This window comes from Squalius cephalus (genome assembly GCF_949319135.1).
Source record: "Squalius cephalus genome assembly, chromosome: 3".
Taxonomy (NCBI): Eukaryota; Metazoa; Chordata; class Actinopteri; order Cypriniformes; family Leuciscidae; genus Squalius; species Squalius cephalus.
In genome coordinates this window covers 24,607,125-24,625,278 of record NC_137124.1, presented here as the reverse complement: position 1 = coordinate 24,625,278, position 18,154 = coordinate 24,607,125, and the positions used below count along the sequence as shown (strand labels likewise).

The 18,154-nt window shown below is 38.0% G+C and overlaps 1 protein-coding gene across 2 annotated transcripts; it reads left to right on the top strand.

Moving 5' to 3' along the window:
* Window positions 1-13,258: 13,258 nt before the first annotated feature.
* On the top strand, window positions 13,259-17,922 carry irx6a (iroquois homeobox 6a). 2 transcript variants are annotated; one of them, XM_079867328.1, is made up of 7 exons: window positions 13,259-13,678; window positions 14,504-14,767; window positions 15,185-15,294; window positions 15,394-15,689; window positions 15,796-16,434; window positions 16,692-16,806; window positions 17,366-17,922. In XM_079867328.1, the coding sequence occupies exons 1-6, from the start codon at window positions 13,613-13,615 to the stop codon at window positions 16,799-16,801; spliced, it is 1,485 nt and encodes a 494-aa protein (XP_079723454.1). In that variant the 5' UTR covers window positions 13,259-13,612; the 3' UTR covers window positions 16,802-16,806; window positions 17,366-17,922. The 2 variants fall into 2 exon arrangements, with proteins under 2 accessions (XP_079723454.1, XP_079723455.1); XM_079867329.1 differs by lacking the exon at window positions 13,259-13,678 and adding an exon at window positions 14,009-14,249.
* The last annotated feature ends 232 nt before the right edge of the window (window positions 17,923-18,154 follow it).

Below are 18,154 nucleotides of genomic sequence, written 5' to 3'. Positions count from 1 at the left end.
GATGTAATTATACAATCAGTATAAAAACATGTTTGTAGAAAGGAAATAAACAGACTGTCTGTTGGAGGTGGATCTGACAGGCCTTGGAGGAGAGTCTGTCAGCAAAGTATTTAAAAAACAACCATGCAGAAAGTGAGAGCTCACAAAAGCTACCAATCATACAATGAATGACAAGAACCTTAGGAAATGATGGTGTTGCCTTACCATCTGTCAAAAGATGCAACGGTCATCATTCTTTATTTCTCCCTCTTCTGTTATCTCTCTATATTTTTTTTTCTTTTTTTTTTTTTTTTACCTATCACCCATTTCAGCCCATTCCTTCAAAACCTAATGAATCTCGGACGGCATACCAAAGATCGAAAAAAAAAATCCCCCAAACTTGTCTCTGCTGTTTGCCTTGTTCGTGTGGTATGAAAGTTTAACTGAGCCCCTCATTTAGAAGGTGCTTTGATGAATTAAAAAGGATTGAGAGTTTACGCTCTTTCTCTTTCTCTCTTTTTTCTGAGGCTGGAAGAGTTTTATGCTATCCACCAAGGTGTAAAATATTCACTCTATGGGACTGAGAGCATTCATTTGGGGTGTCAGTCCGCCAAACAAAGAGCTGCTCAATAATCTGAGATTTGAAACGCGGTCCTCTAAGAAAATCTTTACATCTCTGCAATAGCTCCACTCTTCACTTATTCATCCTCTGGCTGTACTCTGTGGGCCCAAAATCTTACTCCCCAACCAGACAGAGAACCACACACAATACACACTGCACACCAGATACTGTAGACATAATAGGATTTCAAATTGAATCTCTCCTCACTGCAATCACGAGATGAAACCCTGTGATCAGTAGTGGCAAGAATACCAGAATCAAATAAACAGAGACACTGAGGTGTAATACTCAGGTTTTTGAAATGAAAATGCATTTTAAATCCCATTTCAATTTCTGAATTTAAATTGAGGTAACTAATGGAAGAAGAATTAAAATGAATTGAATAAAATCATGTAGCCCCATTAAATGTATTTTAAAATCTTCACTTAAAGGGAATTCTGTCATCATTTGCTCACCCTCACGTTTCATTCGGCCTGCTGCACGAAAACCAATGAGATTTGTTCTAGTGTTACCATATGAGATTTGGATCACATTTTATATTAGGTGTCCTTCACTATGTACTTACATAAAAAATAAGTAATACTTATTGTGTTCATATTATACTGCAAAATACTTTAGTATAGTAAAAGTTTAGTAATCATGTTTCTTTCGCGGATTGATTAGGCCTACAATTTGTATCACCCCAGATTTACTACAAATAGCATGGTTGAACTATAGTTAGTGTATTGCAAAATCATGGTTAATTTGTGCTAACCATGGTTTAACTACAATAACCATGTTTTTTGGGTTTTATTTGTAGTAAAATTATGGTTAATTATCATAAGATCAGTATTGCTTGCATTTGAGCTCTTATAACCAGTGTTAAAATAGTCAAATGAATGAGCGGTAAGTGAAATTTAACCATATTAAACATTTAATTAATCTTAAACAGCAACGCATGACAGTGCGACTACTTAGCCTATATATGAATATTAAGAATTTTGGCATATGTTGGAATTATTAGCCGCTTTCTAATATGTTATTAGATAGAACTGTTATAGAAAGTAGACAGTATATGAAAAAAAGGTTATTAGCCTATGCCGTGTGGTTGATGTCCAGTGTTGCTAGCTGGGCAGAAATACATAATCATGTTTGACTTGGTCCCCTCAAAGTTGCGTTGGATTTTCTCTTCAGCATAAAGGTTTAGAGACCCATCTATCACTGTTTTCCATGTATGTATAGTTAGTTTCTGGAGTAAATATATAGGCTATAATCTGTGTGTTTATAGCTGTTTTAAAAATGGCGGGTGCTGGTGTTCCGCGTGCGTTCGGCCAATCAGCGTACACTAACGTCACGGGTAGTTCCTATAGTGCTGGTTTAGACCCTACTCCAAAGTAGGACCTAAATTAGTTCCTCCAAATGGAGTTCCTAGAACTAAAATCGTTCCTAGTTCCTGCGGTGCGAACACGCTGACATCCGGGTACTTTAGCCAATAGTTCTAGGAACTGTGAAAAGGTTCCTCCGGTCGGAAAGCGTCTATTGTCAATTGTCAATGAAAAATGTAATTAATGCAATTAAAATATTTTATACAAATAAATAAAGGTCACTTTGTGGTCACTAATTTTGTCAAAACATTTTTACACAAAACGAACAATGGGAAATAAGAGAAATATACAATATAACAACACCGTCTGCCGGAAGCTAGTTATTTTAGTCGATTAAGTTTTAAATATGGATATTTTTCTTACACAAACGCATCGCTTCACTTCAGAAGGCCTCAATTAACCCCTGCAGAGCCGTGGAGCACTTTAATCATGAATAGATGCGCTTTGATGGACTTCCAAAGACTGACAGCCATTCACTCCCATTATCAAGCTTGGAAGAGCCAGGACATTTTTTAATGTAACTCCAGTGTTTCCCACACGTAGACTAATTCGTGGCGGTGCACCACAGAATCATTTTAAATTGTTTTTACGCCATTTAAAACACGCAGCGTATTCTTTCAGCTGCATTTCCTTTCCCTGCTCTCCCTCTGTCTCTCTCACGCACAGCCCCTGCCATCCGTGCAGACGCGTGCGTCTGTCTCCATGAAAACGAGATCATCCCTGGAAGCGTGGCCTATTTGGTCAGGGTTTTTCCTGCATTGAAAACTTTTTGGCAGCTGCCAAAGCGAATTTTTTGTCTCGCCAAAGCCTTATTTGATCGGTGAGTGATGTAAATGACTGCTGCGCTTGCGATTGGGCGCATATATGGAGCGAATTATGTGCCATAATTAAACAAACAAATCCAGCATTTTGCAAACAAACTCGATCTACTTCGCAAAGGAAAACTCGACTTGCAAACAAACAGAAAGCAATGTGCAAGTACAAAGGTCAGTTTGAGTGAAAATGCAGTGGAGTAACACATATGTATTGTGTTTTACAAATATAAATAAATGAGCCAAGATAATACTTCACAAATAAATACAAAGCATTCTACAAATTGCATGTAACCTTTGAACAAATACCAAATCTAGTGCATACAAATGCATATCTGTCTGTTATGATTGTGTGACACTTGGCTTTTTATGAGCTCTCTCGGCTCGATTTTCTCACAAATGTGTCCAGGCAGATTTTCTCACAAATGCAGTTGAGCAACTTCCTCTTCTAAAACAGTAGATGGCGCTAAACTAGGGGATTAATTTAGCGCTATAGTCTCCCGGGAGAAGCACTGATTTGAAACTTGCCTTTGCCTACAGCTGAGGAAAATGACCTGTGAACGGGTGTGTTTCTGACTTACTTTATCTATAATTAACCTTTTTGAGGTTTTCTTTTGCAAAATGTTTATTGGGACACACACACAAACTGTTAGTTTTTGCTCACATCCAAAAAGGGGCAAATTTGACAAGCTATAATAAATTATCTGGGGGTATTTTGAGCTGACACCATAGATGTATATTACATCTTGTGAAAAGGGGCATAATATGTCACCTTTAATGAGAATGGCATATTTAATATAAATGTGTATATCAGATGTAAAACATAGTTTAAATCATTCTTTTATTTTTTTTAAACTGTTATTGTGAACATGCACTGCATTTATGATTAGGACTCATAATAAAGATTTAAAGTGGTTTTCCTTCATCTGCCGTAAGTCCCTCAGCTCACCATCAGTGTCGCAAAACTGATCTGTCTCCAAAATGTTCATACGCATAGGTCAGAGTTTGGGTGCAGGTGCGCAAATTTTCCCGTCAAGTTTGTTTTTATAAATCACAACTTATGCATCAGAAGTGGTGTACGCCTCTGTCAGGGCCTGTTTTGTGCGTGCGCAACGGTTATAAATTAGTTTGGGGCAGAGAAAAATTTTGTGTGGGAGTGCGAGCAGTCAAATCGCAGCTCGACGATCGGAGCGTATATTGTGAGCACATAAATCGTGAGCTTTGGCTTTACATCGCATGTGGTTTACATGCAGATTGAGTTGATATTTAACAAAAACACTTCTGAAATCGCACAGTGTATACCCAGTTTAAGAAAGCAATAAAAACATCTAGAATTTGTGCTAAGTTTAATATTCTTTCGTAATATGCTTTCATTAATTTTTCTTTTCCATATCTTAGGAAATATTTTTCAATAGGTTAATTCATTTCTCTTGTTGACTATTGAGCCATAACTTGTTTATTGTCTGAAGGTCAATTATTTGTGTGTTATTGTATCCTCTGTTGGTTAAAATTGCAATAAAAAAGGCACACTTAACTGGAAACACTTCAGGATTTTCAAAGTCGACATCTAATTGGTTGAATTCTACAGGATGTTCGGGAGACGTGTGTGCCACGTTCTTTAACGGTCCGCCTGATAACAAAGATGCCGTGACGCCAAACCCCCTTATGGAAGAAGAATGCTGTCGTGTTTACACTTGTGACAATGAGCACTTACCAGGATCAACTAAACACTGGATTTTCAAAAGTGAAGTATGTAAAGTTCGGGGCATAGACTCTTTAAACTACATCCAAGAGTTTTACACACTGGTCTGTGTAAAACTTTCCACATCCCTAAACATGACGCAGAACAAAACAAACTGTGATTGATTGCTTTACATGTCAGTCAGAAAGTCCCTAGGCGGTCCTTGGCCAATTTCAGTCTGGAGGTCTGGCTACGTGATACTTAGTGTGCGCAGTGCGATTTCCGTGTGTGCGAGTGACATGAGTGACATGCACTTCAATGAAAATAGCGCATTAATACAGAACGGTGACTTGGAGCTGCCTGTGCTTTAAATGGTTTTATTGTACACCTTCTAGCCAATCAGAATAGAGTATTCAGACAGACCATGATTTAAATATAAATACTTACATTAAGAGCCCTATTTTAACGATCAAAGCGCGTGGTCTAAAGCGCACGGTTCAAGTGCACTTAGGGCATGTCTGAATCCACTTTTGCTAGTTTAACGACAGCAAAAATGGTCGGAGCACCCGGCACATGGTCTAAAAGGGTTGTCCCTATTCTCTTAATGAGTAATGGGTATGTTTTGGGCATAACATGCAATAAACCAATCAGAGTGTCATTTCCCATCCCCTTTAGGTCCTTTATTAACCCGCCAGAGCCGTGTGGAGCACTTTTATCATGGATGCATTGCGCCGGGTGTCTGTTCATAATTTAAAGCGTAAAACTGGGTCTCTACAGAAGACTTGGATTAAACGACTAGCCTATATTCATATGGATTAGTTTTATTAGTTGTATAACTTTTTTTTTTTTGGGATCTTTTAAGTTTTTGTTACCTGGGCTTTTAATGGAGGAATAGAAACCTCTCAGGTTTCATTAAAAATATCTTAAAGATACAATATGTAATATTGTAGGACGCTACAAGGACGCTAACCTCTTACAATAAGAAAGATGCCGGTTGATGACGCATAAGTGGAATTATGGAACTTGTCGTAATGCCGAAGGATCTAATAATGTTTATGAATGAGTGAATACATTGATGTTTTTAACATGACTGTGGTATGAAGCAGGTCGCGATTGCTAATGAGAGACAGATATCAGCGCCACACGTGAGTCCCGCACATATAAAGGAATAAGGACATTTCATTCAACCGAACTACCCGCAAGTGCTGAATTAATACTCACACTGGTCAGTTTATTAGACGAATGAAACTTGTGAGGTAACGCAGCGCTTATAATGAACGTTATAATGTTATTCTATGTGTTAGTTTTTCTCTATGAGACTAGCAGTAAGCTAAATCAACATTAGAATAACATACTGATCATATTCATCATGTTGAGCTATATAACATTGATTAGTTTCATGTACATTTGCTCACCTGTCTAATAAAGTACATGCAAGAGAGGTGTCTCTGTCAAGTCGAAGTTTGTCACGGACGTGGAGCTCTTGGCATCTCGAAAACGCCAAGCTGATATTGATCCTCGTTTTAGTTCTCCTTTTGTCCCAAAGTCTGCTTGCCATGGTCCATGATGTTTGAACGAAACAACAACAGAGTGAGCGTGCCACTAGACGTAGGCTAACGCAGTTGTCCACGTCTGTCGCCATTGGTTACTATGGCAGTACGAGCGGAAACCAGGGATAATGCGGATATTACGTCATTGACAGGCGACAAGTGGGACAGGGACGAGCCATTATTTAAAATAGGAATTTCTCTGAAATTAAAAATCTTTGGAAACTTTTGGGATATTGGAAGTTAGGCTACACAACTGCAGGAAATATATCACACTGTGCAAGTGGTTTTTGGATATTTTATTACAAAAATCTTACATATTGTAGCTTTAATTTATAAGTGTTTTAAAGTTTAACCAAAGTCTCATGGGTTTGGAACAACATGAGGGTGAGTAAATAATGACAGGAGTTTCAGTTTTGGGGGGAATATCCCTTTAACTTTGGCTTGACAGCCTTGTTTGAAAGATTAAAAAAAAAAGTTTGAAGGTTGTATAGGCCTTATAGACAGATTTACGGAAGGGTGGGAAAACACTTAATTTTCCAGAATGCCACTATCTGTTGAAATTATCTGAAAGCAAGTTTCACTTCATGTCATTCCAATTCAACACCCTGGTGTTGTGGAGCAAATTTAATTAAAATTCACACCCATGAATTAACTTAAAGGCAATTCTTAAATTCAGAATTCTGCTGATTAAACAAGAGTTTGGTGAAAAGAATAATAATGAATACAATAAATAAATAAATATTGTAACTACCAACGGTTCTGCACTAATTTCTTAAGATAATATGGTTGACTAGAACAACTGAACCTGATATCCATGTCAGAGAAAATTGCTGGGCCGACAAAAATCTTAAAGGCACTATATTGCATTTCAAGCACCAAAACACTGCTTTAATCTGTGTTTATTTAGAGAAGCTGACTCTAAAACAATAAAGGAAACACCTATACGGGTTGATACAAGTTTCTCAGTCCCCAAAGTAAGCTTGGCAATCTGCTAATCAGGAATTAGCAGTAAAAATGAAAAGCTGCAGTTGGTTTTGAAATTTGATGAGGCATGTGCGGCCAAGCCAAGGTCAAGGGCTATGTAGAGCCATGTTGAGAACTAGTTTACAATAACCAGCTACTTCTGCAATCAAAGGTATTTAATTTCACTTTCTGTACAGTTAACAAGAGTGTTTGATGTTGGCAGCTATGTAACATCTGCTTTTAAGTTCTGCAAAGGGATTTTTTTCCCAATAGGCCTGCTATAGTGAAAACCAGATTCCAGTTTGGGGAAAATAACCTCAGTCGGTTCTGGAGGTACATAATGCATGTGATTTGAATGAAAAAATGAAATGAAATAGCCATGTCTGAATGGCACTCCACGGTAACAGCATTGTGTCCTGGAAATGAAAATCCACAACACAGTAAAATGAGTACGGGTTGACATTCCTAGGGTGTTACATGAGAGTGAAGTGAATCCAAGCTGTGTCTGGGATAAAACAACAGTCTTTCTTTTTTTTTTTTTTTTTTTTTTTTGCCAAAGGCTAAAGTTTATATCGAAGAGGAAATAGAGAAAGTATGAAAGATACATAAATCTAGCACTTCTTTATTTATTTATCTAGTCTTGCCAATCACAAATCATTTTTAGCTTCATGAACAGCAATGTTTGGCCATGGAAAAGAGAGAGAAATTACAAGAAATGCTAGTTTAGGACAATGATTTGTTTTTTCTACAAGGTTGAGAACATTGGTTTCACATCAGAAATAATGCACCATTAAGTACTGACACGACAAGGCTTTGACTGGAAAGATGAAAATAAAACGTGTGGAGGAAATATTTTTAGAGCCATCTGGCTTGCGTTTGAGAGCAAGCATGGAGAAGTAAAACCTCTCCAGTGCCTGGCCTGCAAATGAGGACCAGAGGCCTCAGCAATTGAACTGTCATTGCAGGAGAGGCACTTTTGTCTGTGGGCATGTGAGTGGGCTTCAACAGTGCCTGTCTGTTCCCACTTACCTCTGGTGTGGCACACTCTCACCTGAAGATAAAAGCAGTCAGGTCAATTTTCTTAAACCTACAGAATAACAACAGTTACGTGATGATGACTACCAATTGGTCATTTTCAGTTGCTCCTAAATCCCAGGGATGAAAACCTGAACCTAAATGTGCGGTCGTAATACGGGATAAACGAATGTTCTTTTCTGCCTGTACATGTAACTTAATCTTTAATTCTCCCGTCCTACACGGCTCAACATTTTCCCCCTTCTGGCGTTCTTTCAATCGAGGAGTAAAATCAAAAGTGAAAGAAAACTTCTCAATTAGTTGGACTTCTCCTGACTAATACTGCATGGTACCCAAGACGAGGCTTTGAAGTAAGAGCAAGTGAAAAAGTAAATTTGACATCACAACATCCTGGATTACTTTAATGTTTGAAAAAACATTTGACTTAACCATACTATCCTGCCCTGCACACCAAAAGCACTACAGTCTTCAGAATCCAGACCCAAGTAATGGAGATTGGGACCTTGCAATGAACCGTATCCCCTGTGTTTCTGTCGCAGCCCTTCAACCTCCAACCAACTGTAAGAAACAGCTACAAAACAGTGCAACCTCTCAGAAGTGTTTATGCAAACAAACACCAAGCATGGCTATTTGTATGACTTGGCACCAGCATTTGGTTAACCACCCACAAGCATTTGCAGATGGGACCTTTTCAAGGGGGCCACAAGCGCATTGAGAAGAGAGAGAAGGAGAGGAAGAGAAAGGGGTCACAGAGGAGAAGATGACTAGAGTTACAGAAGTTTTAGAACCACACAAGATGTTGCAGATGTTGTCGTCTACAATGGTTATAATTACTGAGACACTAATGTAATACTGGACTTATTTGTCCCCACAGTTTACTGGCAAGATGAACAGATCAGTGCTTTGAACATATTTCACAAGTTGCCATACTCTGAGCATTACATGTGCATTTACATCCTATTAAAATAAATAAATAAATAAATAAATAAATAAATAAATAATGTTATCATTTATACACCGTCATGTCATTCCAGTTTGAGGTCAGTAAGATTTGTTTTTACAAATTAATCATTTTATTCAGCAAGGATGCAGTTAATTAATCAAAAGTCAGTAAAGACTTTACTGGCAGTAAAGACAATTATAGTGTTAGAAAATATTTATATTTCAAATAAATGAAAAAAAAAAAAAAAAAAAGCAGCACAACTGTTTTCAACATGGTTAATAAGAAATGTTTCTTGAGCACCAAATGAGCATATTCTTCAATACCTTTTCTGTGTTCTGCTTTACACAGTGGTGCCTTACACAACATATATTTAAACTATAGCATATATAATATGAAGACAACATGCATACATGTGCACATACATATGCAAAAGATTCAACAAACTCACTAGAGAGCATTTTTAGAAATACACAGAGACACTGAATGAGTCATCCAATATCTGCCAGTTAAATCTCTGTGTAACAAGTTACAAATCCCTGACAGCACAGAAACACTGATAAAATTACATTGGGGCATTCAGAGGTGCTACCAGCCCTGTTCACACAAACTCAAGAAAACGGTAAAGAACAAACTTAAATGTACATTATAAGCTATAATGCACCCATACATTCATCCAGGGACACAAATCTCCAAAAGTAGTGTGTAGTGTCTTTTGTTTGCCACCACAAGTTCAAAATTCCTAAATAATAATAATAATGTAATACACTCCATAATAATAACTGGTTTAGGCATATGTACCATGTTTTAAAACAATAATTATTGCAATAATAGAATGAGTAATCGACCATTTACAGAAAATGGAGCAATTATATGATTTCAAGCTTGACATTGGGTAACAGACGTCGATGCAATTCCAACTTTATTGCATGAAATGCAAAGCTTTTATTAACATAGCTGGATTGATAACTTTATTACCTCATGAAGATAATTGAAGAATAAAGTCTCCCTTACTCTGGTCAATTTATCCATCTGCTAAGATGAAGTTTGTTTTGGATTTTGCTGGGCACTGTTATGGCCACATCCATTATAATTTGAGGGCTTCTCATTAGAATATTTATTACTTTCTTTTCAATTTTTGGATAATTTAGCAGTGTTAATACCTGGCCAGCAATGAAGCAAGCAGAGACAGTGAGCAATAATTCAGGATCTTGTATGTCTGGGATTCATCTGAATATATCAGGAATATCAGACTTGTTTAATGAGATATCACTCTGCTTCGATCCTTAGTGTCCCCTCCCCTTCACTCTGCCCCTCTCTGAGCAGTACCTTATTATTATTTCATAAAAAAGCTCTGATCTGTCTTATGAAAAAGCAGAAAAGCTTTGTGAAATTCATTAAAGCAGCCTGAAAAATGTATTAAATGAGAAGGTGAAGCTGGCTGTTGGTTTAACCTTTCTGCTGTGAGGCTTTGCGCCTCCATAATCCCTATGCAAGGCTAACAGAGGCCCAGACACACACACACACACACACACACACACACACACACACACACACTATAGCTAAACGAAGAGACCATTCACATTTTAAATTCCCTTGTCACAAAAATTGCTATAATTCAAAGTTTGGGAAACGTAAAAACTATCCTTATTTCCATACATCTATACCCTTTGAAAGAATGTTTTAAGGAATGGATGTGATGGTTTCATCTCAGAAACGAGCTTATAAGATCCTGAAAGCAGTGAGACCAATAGGGATGAAAAGTGATAGGTGTGTAGGACTGGTCAGTGCGCTCTACCTCTTCAATTAAGGTTGATTTAACTTACAACCCTCCTCCACCCCCAGTACTGATCATCAGGCGCTGCTCCACATGCATTATGGATGAGGCTGCCAATATGCACTTGGGCTATCATGCGTGCCCTTGCAAAAGGCTTTAGAGAAACTACAGTAAACTATTACATAGGGTATTCTGACCTTCCTCTTCCTCTTATTGTGCTCGTAACAGGAGAGAATCTCTGATCTATAACACATGGGGATACGTGGGGATAATGCATTTAAATTAGAGTGTGACTACTGCTTTTTGAAAATCCTCAATAATCAGACTTATTTATTTTCCTATTTGATTACTAGCAAGGTAATGTAAAAGCTTATATTGGAGAGACCCTGGCTAGTTAGCACATGGGCTATATCTAGGGTTTCGAGTCAAAAGTCCATTATATTTGAATGATTTTATATTGATATAGCCTATCTTTTGTGGAACATAAAAACATATATTTTGAGAAAAGTTTTTGTCCATACAATGGCAGCCAATGGTCAACAAAACTGTTTGGCTATACTAACATTCTTCAAAATATCTTCTTTTGTGTTCCGCAGAAGAAAGAAAGTCGGTCTGGAAATGACATACAGAGAGAATAGATGATGACAGAAGTTTTATTTTTAAACAGTCCGTTTAATTGACAGTTCATCTTCTTCATGAGAATAAATCATATCTGCTAAATTGTTTCTTTTTTATACTTCTCTGTTTACCAAATGCTCGACTCAGAATATGTTGAGACTGCGGTGAGTTGAACTGAACGTGGCACTTGATGGGCCTGTAGGCTCCCGTCGTTACAGCCTACCAGCTCCATCACGGCCGTTCACTTAGCCTACTCGCAGCTCTCTGGCGCCTCTCGAAGATTGAGCTTGTAATCGCAAAAAGATCACCGAGGACACGGTCCTAGTCCTTTTTAAGCAGGGTCATTGAACTATTCATCTCATATTATCCTGAAAATTATTTTTAAAAATGAGAGAAGAGGAGATTGTTGCTGATTGTCACGAGCTCGGAAGTGACCGCTGTAGCCTGCTGCATGCGCGTGAGGAATGGCGATGTACAATAGGCCTACTCAGTTCCTTTATTTCAGATATCCCAGAGTAAATTAAATGAATATTTCACAGGGTGATGATATTGGCTATTTTAAGTCGTAGGATAAGGACGGGGTGTTTTGGCTTTACTACACTTCACATGTAACCACAGCGATGAAATCAACATTTCTTCACCAGTAAAACTGGTTAATAAAAAGGCTAAATAATATCTTAATGGTCATTTAAAATGCAAAAAAACAATATCAGAATAAAAACAACCTAGGCCTAAATCATGTTCCCACCATGAAAAACTAACGTGCCTGTGTGTGTGTGTGAGGGGGAGGGGTCTTCTAATTATATTGTCTAAAACATTTAATAAAACGGCATGTATTAAGCTTTATCCAGACTTATTCCGCGTGAGGGAGCGTTATTTCTACCATACCTTTCAAGTACGCATCCTTCAATTAGAATGCTGTTCCCGTCGCCTCCCACTACTGCCGTATAATTAGACTTGAGAGATTCAGCTAATTTCTCTCTCTCTCTCTCTCTCTCTCTCTCTCTCTCTCTCTCTCTCGGTTCCATTCTGATCGTCTAATTTCACCTCAAAGGCATATTTTCACGGTGTAACTCGCTGGTTAAACAAGGCCATATCCATTTGTTAATTGATGCAATTACGCATTTCTCGTAATGGTCGCGTAGGTCCCGAGATACGCATCAATCAGTTTTCTGTTGACCTGCCAGAGGTTCTCTTCACGTCTGCCGGGACTGGCCCTCTCTCTAATAGAGAGAGATGGAAACATCATCGCAATTAACATCAGGTCGGACCTCTGATCGGTCAGACAGATGCGAGCAAGGATCCCTCTTCAGTTCATTTGCTCATCATCAGGGTAGTGTCTGAAATGTAATAATAATAATAATAATAAGAGAGTAGGCTAATCTCTTTTGGATAAAAGATATATAGCCTATATTATTAGATATTTTAAATAGATAAAAACAAATTATAGTTATTAAATCTGATATATTGTGATATATAATCTTTATAAACCTGAAAATATTTTGCATAACTAAAATATTTACATGGACGGAATTAAAGAGAGCACGGATATCTAACAGGTAATAAAGAGTTATTTGGCATTACAACATAATTTCCATATAAAAATATCCAAAATAACCTTGAAGTTGATTGAGTGTTACAATTTATTTACAAAAAATATATTATCATTATCAAAAAAAAAAAAAAAAAAAAAAAATGTTTAGGCCTAGGCTATATATTTAGCCAATATTCATTCTATTGCTTTCAGCAAGCCCAGTGATACTTTTTGCGCTCTAAGTCTTAAAATACACTACTGTTTAAAAAGAAAAGGGGGGAAAAAAACAGAGGGGACAGGGGTGTGCAAAACACACCTCAAGAAAAGCGCGAAGCATGACGTGATTGGCAAAGACATCATTCTATCCTCGCCGTCCCGGGATTAGAATGACGTCACACTGATACCCGTGCATGGATGAATTCTAAAGAACTATAGAGGCACAAATAATAGCACAACCACAAGTTCATATCTTGCAAGTCTTACGTTATCCTTTAAGCTTTCTACAGCTGTTTAACAACAATATTTTTGTACTTGATGAAGCTTAACTCTAATTTTTCATTTCCTTAAGGGATTATCTTATACATATAAAACTAGGGCTGGCGTAAACATCCTCAGAGCTTCCCAGTTAAGTGCAGTCATCTATTATTGAGCGAAAGGCCGAGTGTGGAAATGTGTGTAAGACGGTGGATTTGAAGTAGATTTGGTTTCAATCGATCAGCAGGAGAAGAATATTGCTTATGGTAACAAAAGAAGCAGCTATGTCTTTCTCTCAGTTTGGATATCCTTACAATGCAACTTCTCAGGTAAGCATGACAATTAGATATTTTTCTCATGAAGGTTCTTAATGAGCGCGCATGCATTGGGTGTTTTTTTCCACATTCTGTCATGATCTCTGTCCTCGGTAACTGACATTAGGCACCAGCAGATTGTTCTGTCACTAAGTAAGTCCTAAACTAAAGTTAGCCGATATCGTGGGGTTTGTCAATATTTATAGTAATGGGTTATTTGAATTATAAATGACCTCACGTGTTGTTGTAAACGTGTAAATTACCTTTACTGTGTAATTGTTCGGAGTGAAAGCGAGACTCCTCCCTTTGCCGGTAGCCTTTACAGTCTGTGTGACTAAACTAATTATAGCCTACATTTACAGATAACGGATAGATAATTTCGACATCATGACTTACAACCACTTATAGTTTTATTTTAGTGTAAAAATAAGCCTATATTGTCAAAAGAATCCGCGCTTGCTGGTGGTTAACTTTCTTTCCCTGACGCACAACTTAGAAAGTTTTACTTTCAGCTTTGACAAAACACTGTTGTTGTTACTGTTGTTGTTTTTACACTAAACAAGTAAATCAGCTCACAAAAAATAAGGTTCGCTTTTTTAAAGTATCTATATGTTTATTGATATTTTTAAAAAAAAATCACAATAAAGTCTTAAATCAAATCTTTAGAAATAAAACGCATACGAGAATCAATTTTAAAACAGTTTCAAAAGGAAGAGTTCAGTTCTACACAAAGCTTCTTCGCGTAATCTTACCTTACTTTTGTTTAACTAAGGAAACTGCGCGCATGTTTTGTGACGCAAATATAAAATGACATGTCTATCCACAATTTTCTTCATGCAGTTCTTCGTGTCGGCAAACCCCAGTACGACTTGCTGCGATTCGATTTCCAGATCGGTGACGGAAGGATCGAGCGCGTCTCAGACCGCAGCCTCCTTCTGCTGTCCCTCCTATGAGAACCGGCTGCTGGCGAGCACGCGGACAGAGCTCAACGCCGCGCTCGGGATGTACGGCTCTCCTTACGCAGCAGCGGCGGCGGCAGCCGGGCAGAACTACGCCAACTACTTTCCGTACAGCGCCGACCCCTCTGCCATCTACTCCAGCCTGGTACGTGTAGCATCATCTCATCAGATCTAGCGCGCGTCCTCCGTTCAATCGATTGACTCATTCAAGTCACGGCTTGTTATTGATTATTTTGGCTTGTCTAGCTGTCTGGTGAAATAACTCTGAATAATCATAAGAAATAAACGGATGAATTAAGCGACACAGCATGTCGTCTGCTTGATGTAATAATATGGCCTACTTGGTTTATAAATAATAATAAATAAATAAATAAATAAATAACAGAAAAGTGTGTATAGTCTATAGCTTATCATGCAAGTTATATTTTAGGGATGATAAGAAGATAAAATTGCTGCTTTCATTCTAAATAATAAATGTCTTTCGCCAAGTACAGTACCAGCAATATATGAAAGCTATATCACATATTAAAGTTTTTGTTTGTTTGTTTGTTTTTGTCTCTAGAACCCACAATATGAAATCAAAGAGGGGTCAGGCAGTCTTCATGGCACTATAACCCAACCTGCCGCCTACTATCCATATGACCACTCACTTGGCCAGTACCAGTACGACAGGTGCGATTTATGTCTGTCCCACCTCTAATGTGATATATTTAAACATGCTGAAAATACAAGACAAAAATTCTAAAGATGCTGCTTTTGAACTTGATCCAGGTATGGGACAGTTGATTTTAATGGGTCAACACGGAGAAAGAATGCCACGCGTGAGACAACGAGCACTCTTAAAACATGGCTTTATGAACACCGGAGGAACCCATACCCTACAAAGGGTGAGAAGATCATGCTGGCCATTATCACCAAAATGACTCTCACGCAAGTGTCTACCTGGTTTGCCAATGCTAGGAGAAGACTAAAAAAAGAGAACAAAATGACCTGGTCCCCTAAAAACAAAGCAGGCGATGACAGGAAGGAAGAGCTTAATAAGAATGACCCAGACAACATTACCAAAGGTACCTCATAACTCTCGTCAGTTAATAAACTAATTAAATAAACATTCAATAAATAAAAATAAAAAGTATTAAACTGTGTTTGTTGTTTGTAAATCCTCTTGCATAGATTCCAAAGACAGTAAGGATGAGCAGGACCTGCAGTTCAGTGACCTGGATGACATAGAGGACGAGGACTGTGACAAGCTGGACAGTGACTGTGAGAAATCAGGTCAGGATGACCTCCCGACTTCCTCCCCTCCAAAGAGAGACCGTAACCCTGACCTCCCTCTCCACTCGAACTTCCCATCTTTTCCCTGTGGTCTAAAGAGTTTGGGGCCTCTGAACCCCGATTACCTGGATCCTTTGGGATCCAAACAACAGCAGCAACAGCCCTCGCCTCAGTCCACCTCCATAAACACTGTGACACTCTCTCACTTTGAGTCATCGGAAAAGCCTCGGATCTGGTCGCTGGCACGTACAGCCGTCGCAGGGGTTGTGTTAGGCACGCAGAACGGTGGGGATGTACGGACTGGGCCCGTGGACTGTCAGATGCAGGGACTCAGGCTGCCCACAGTCGAAGGGGTGCAGTGTGGGGAGCTGAAGGGCCTTCAGGACCCTACAAACCTCAGCAATACTGAAAGCCTTTACCAAGAAGGACTGCAGGGGATACACAAGGCATACAGTAGCGGGAGCTACAAGACCCTTCAACTTCACTCTTCATCCTATCCTGGACTGACAGAATCCTGCCAGTACTCCTCAATGGAAGGTACAGCTTCTCTGTGTTTACTACAGAACTATTAAAATGAACTAAATAGCAAATCACAAAGTTTGAATAGGTTATTAGCTGTTCGTAACTCTAAATGCTTAACATCAACATACTGTGTAATATTTGACCTATTTAAAATACCTTACTTTTTTTTTTTAACTAAATTACATATAGATATGCAAAATAAAACATCTGTGTACATGTTACGTCTGTTTATTAACAGCTAGCCATGGTGTGATCTTGTGTGTCTACTACAGGTTTCCCCAGTGCAGGAAAGACAGAGATAGAATCCAGTGAGCACAATGACACGTGTCCAACAATCCAGAACACTAAGGCCACTGCATTCAGACCTGTGATGAAGAGGTGAGGCAGGTGAGTGAAAACGCACACACATTAACACATGTACTTTTTTGAACCCATTATGCGGGTGTTTTTATATAACTGCTATTTCTCACATAATGACAGGAACGAAACTGATTAACACATTGACTGCATGCATAAACTTATCTGCAAACTATTGTTTGGTAACAGTTTTTTTCTTCTTCTAAAAATAAAAAAGAAATCCAATCATCTAGGATTACATAATATGTCACCCCACAGCCACAGACTGTAATGTCATTACACATACTCACTAGTAAAGCATCTCTGATATCAGTAAACATTTGTGCTGCGTAGCCATCGGCTAACTGATGAACATTATTGGATTGCTTTGGCTATTTCTGCTATACTGCACAACTAAAAAAACAATGATGTATCTTTCCATTTAGTATCTGTATGTGTTTGTGATTTGAGGTAATGCGATATAAATAGAATTCTGCATCACAAGGATTTAATCACACAGTTATCCAATATTACCTGTCATTTTCACCTATAGCCAAACTTTCACAATATTGGCTCACGTTTATATATTTCCCTTCTTCCTCTGAATTAGGACTGAAGAAATACCAATAAACACTGGGACATTTTTATGATCTACATTATGCACTATGGAATGGAGTCAATGAAGAACTATAAGCCCATGGCAGCAGACACTTGAAATAATAGCGCAATGAGTATCTTTCTGGAACTGTGAAAACTGGAGGCAGCCATAATTTTGCACAATATGATTTGATGGTGTCAATAACTTTATGCAATGTTTTGTGTATGTATGAGAATGAACTGTGATTTCTTATGTTTGCATTGGCAATCGTAGTTTAGTAATTCTATTTACCTATTTATTGTTTGATTATTCATCAGCTTTATTTATCGGTTACCACGAGTCCTCTCAAGGTTTTGTTGTGTGTTACATTTATTTCTCTGTGGTCATGTACTTAATGTTATGTGATTTACTTTTTTTTTTTTGGAAGCTGGTGTAAACTTTACAGTCAGTCTTTTTACTTTTATTTACAAATCAAAAATAAATGAGGTGTGATACTGTGCTCCTGAGGCAGTTTATATCAATAAACTGTGTGTAAATGTCATGTAATTTATAAAATATTTTATAAGAACAAATTTTCTCATTTTTGTTTAATGATTTCTGTTTATAAATGAAGCAGATTGCTCTGCACTGATCAGTTCATCCTCTTGACTCTATGCGTGAAGCCGGGACATTGTCGCAAGGTCATAAATTCAGACGCAGACGTGAATGGACTCAGCAAGGGTGTGAAGAAAGGGTACATCAGTTTCTCATTGTCATTATTTAATCGGAATTGGCATCAAACACTTTGTTACTGTTCAGGCT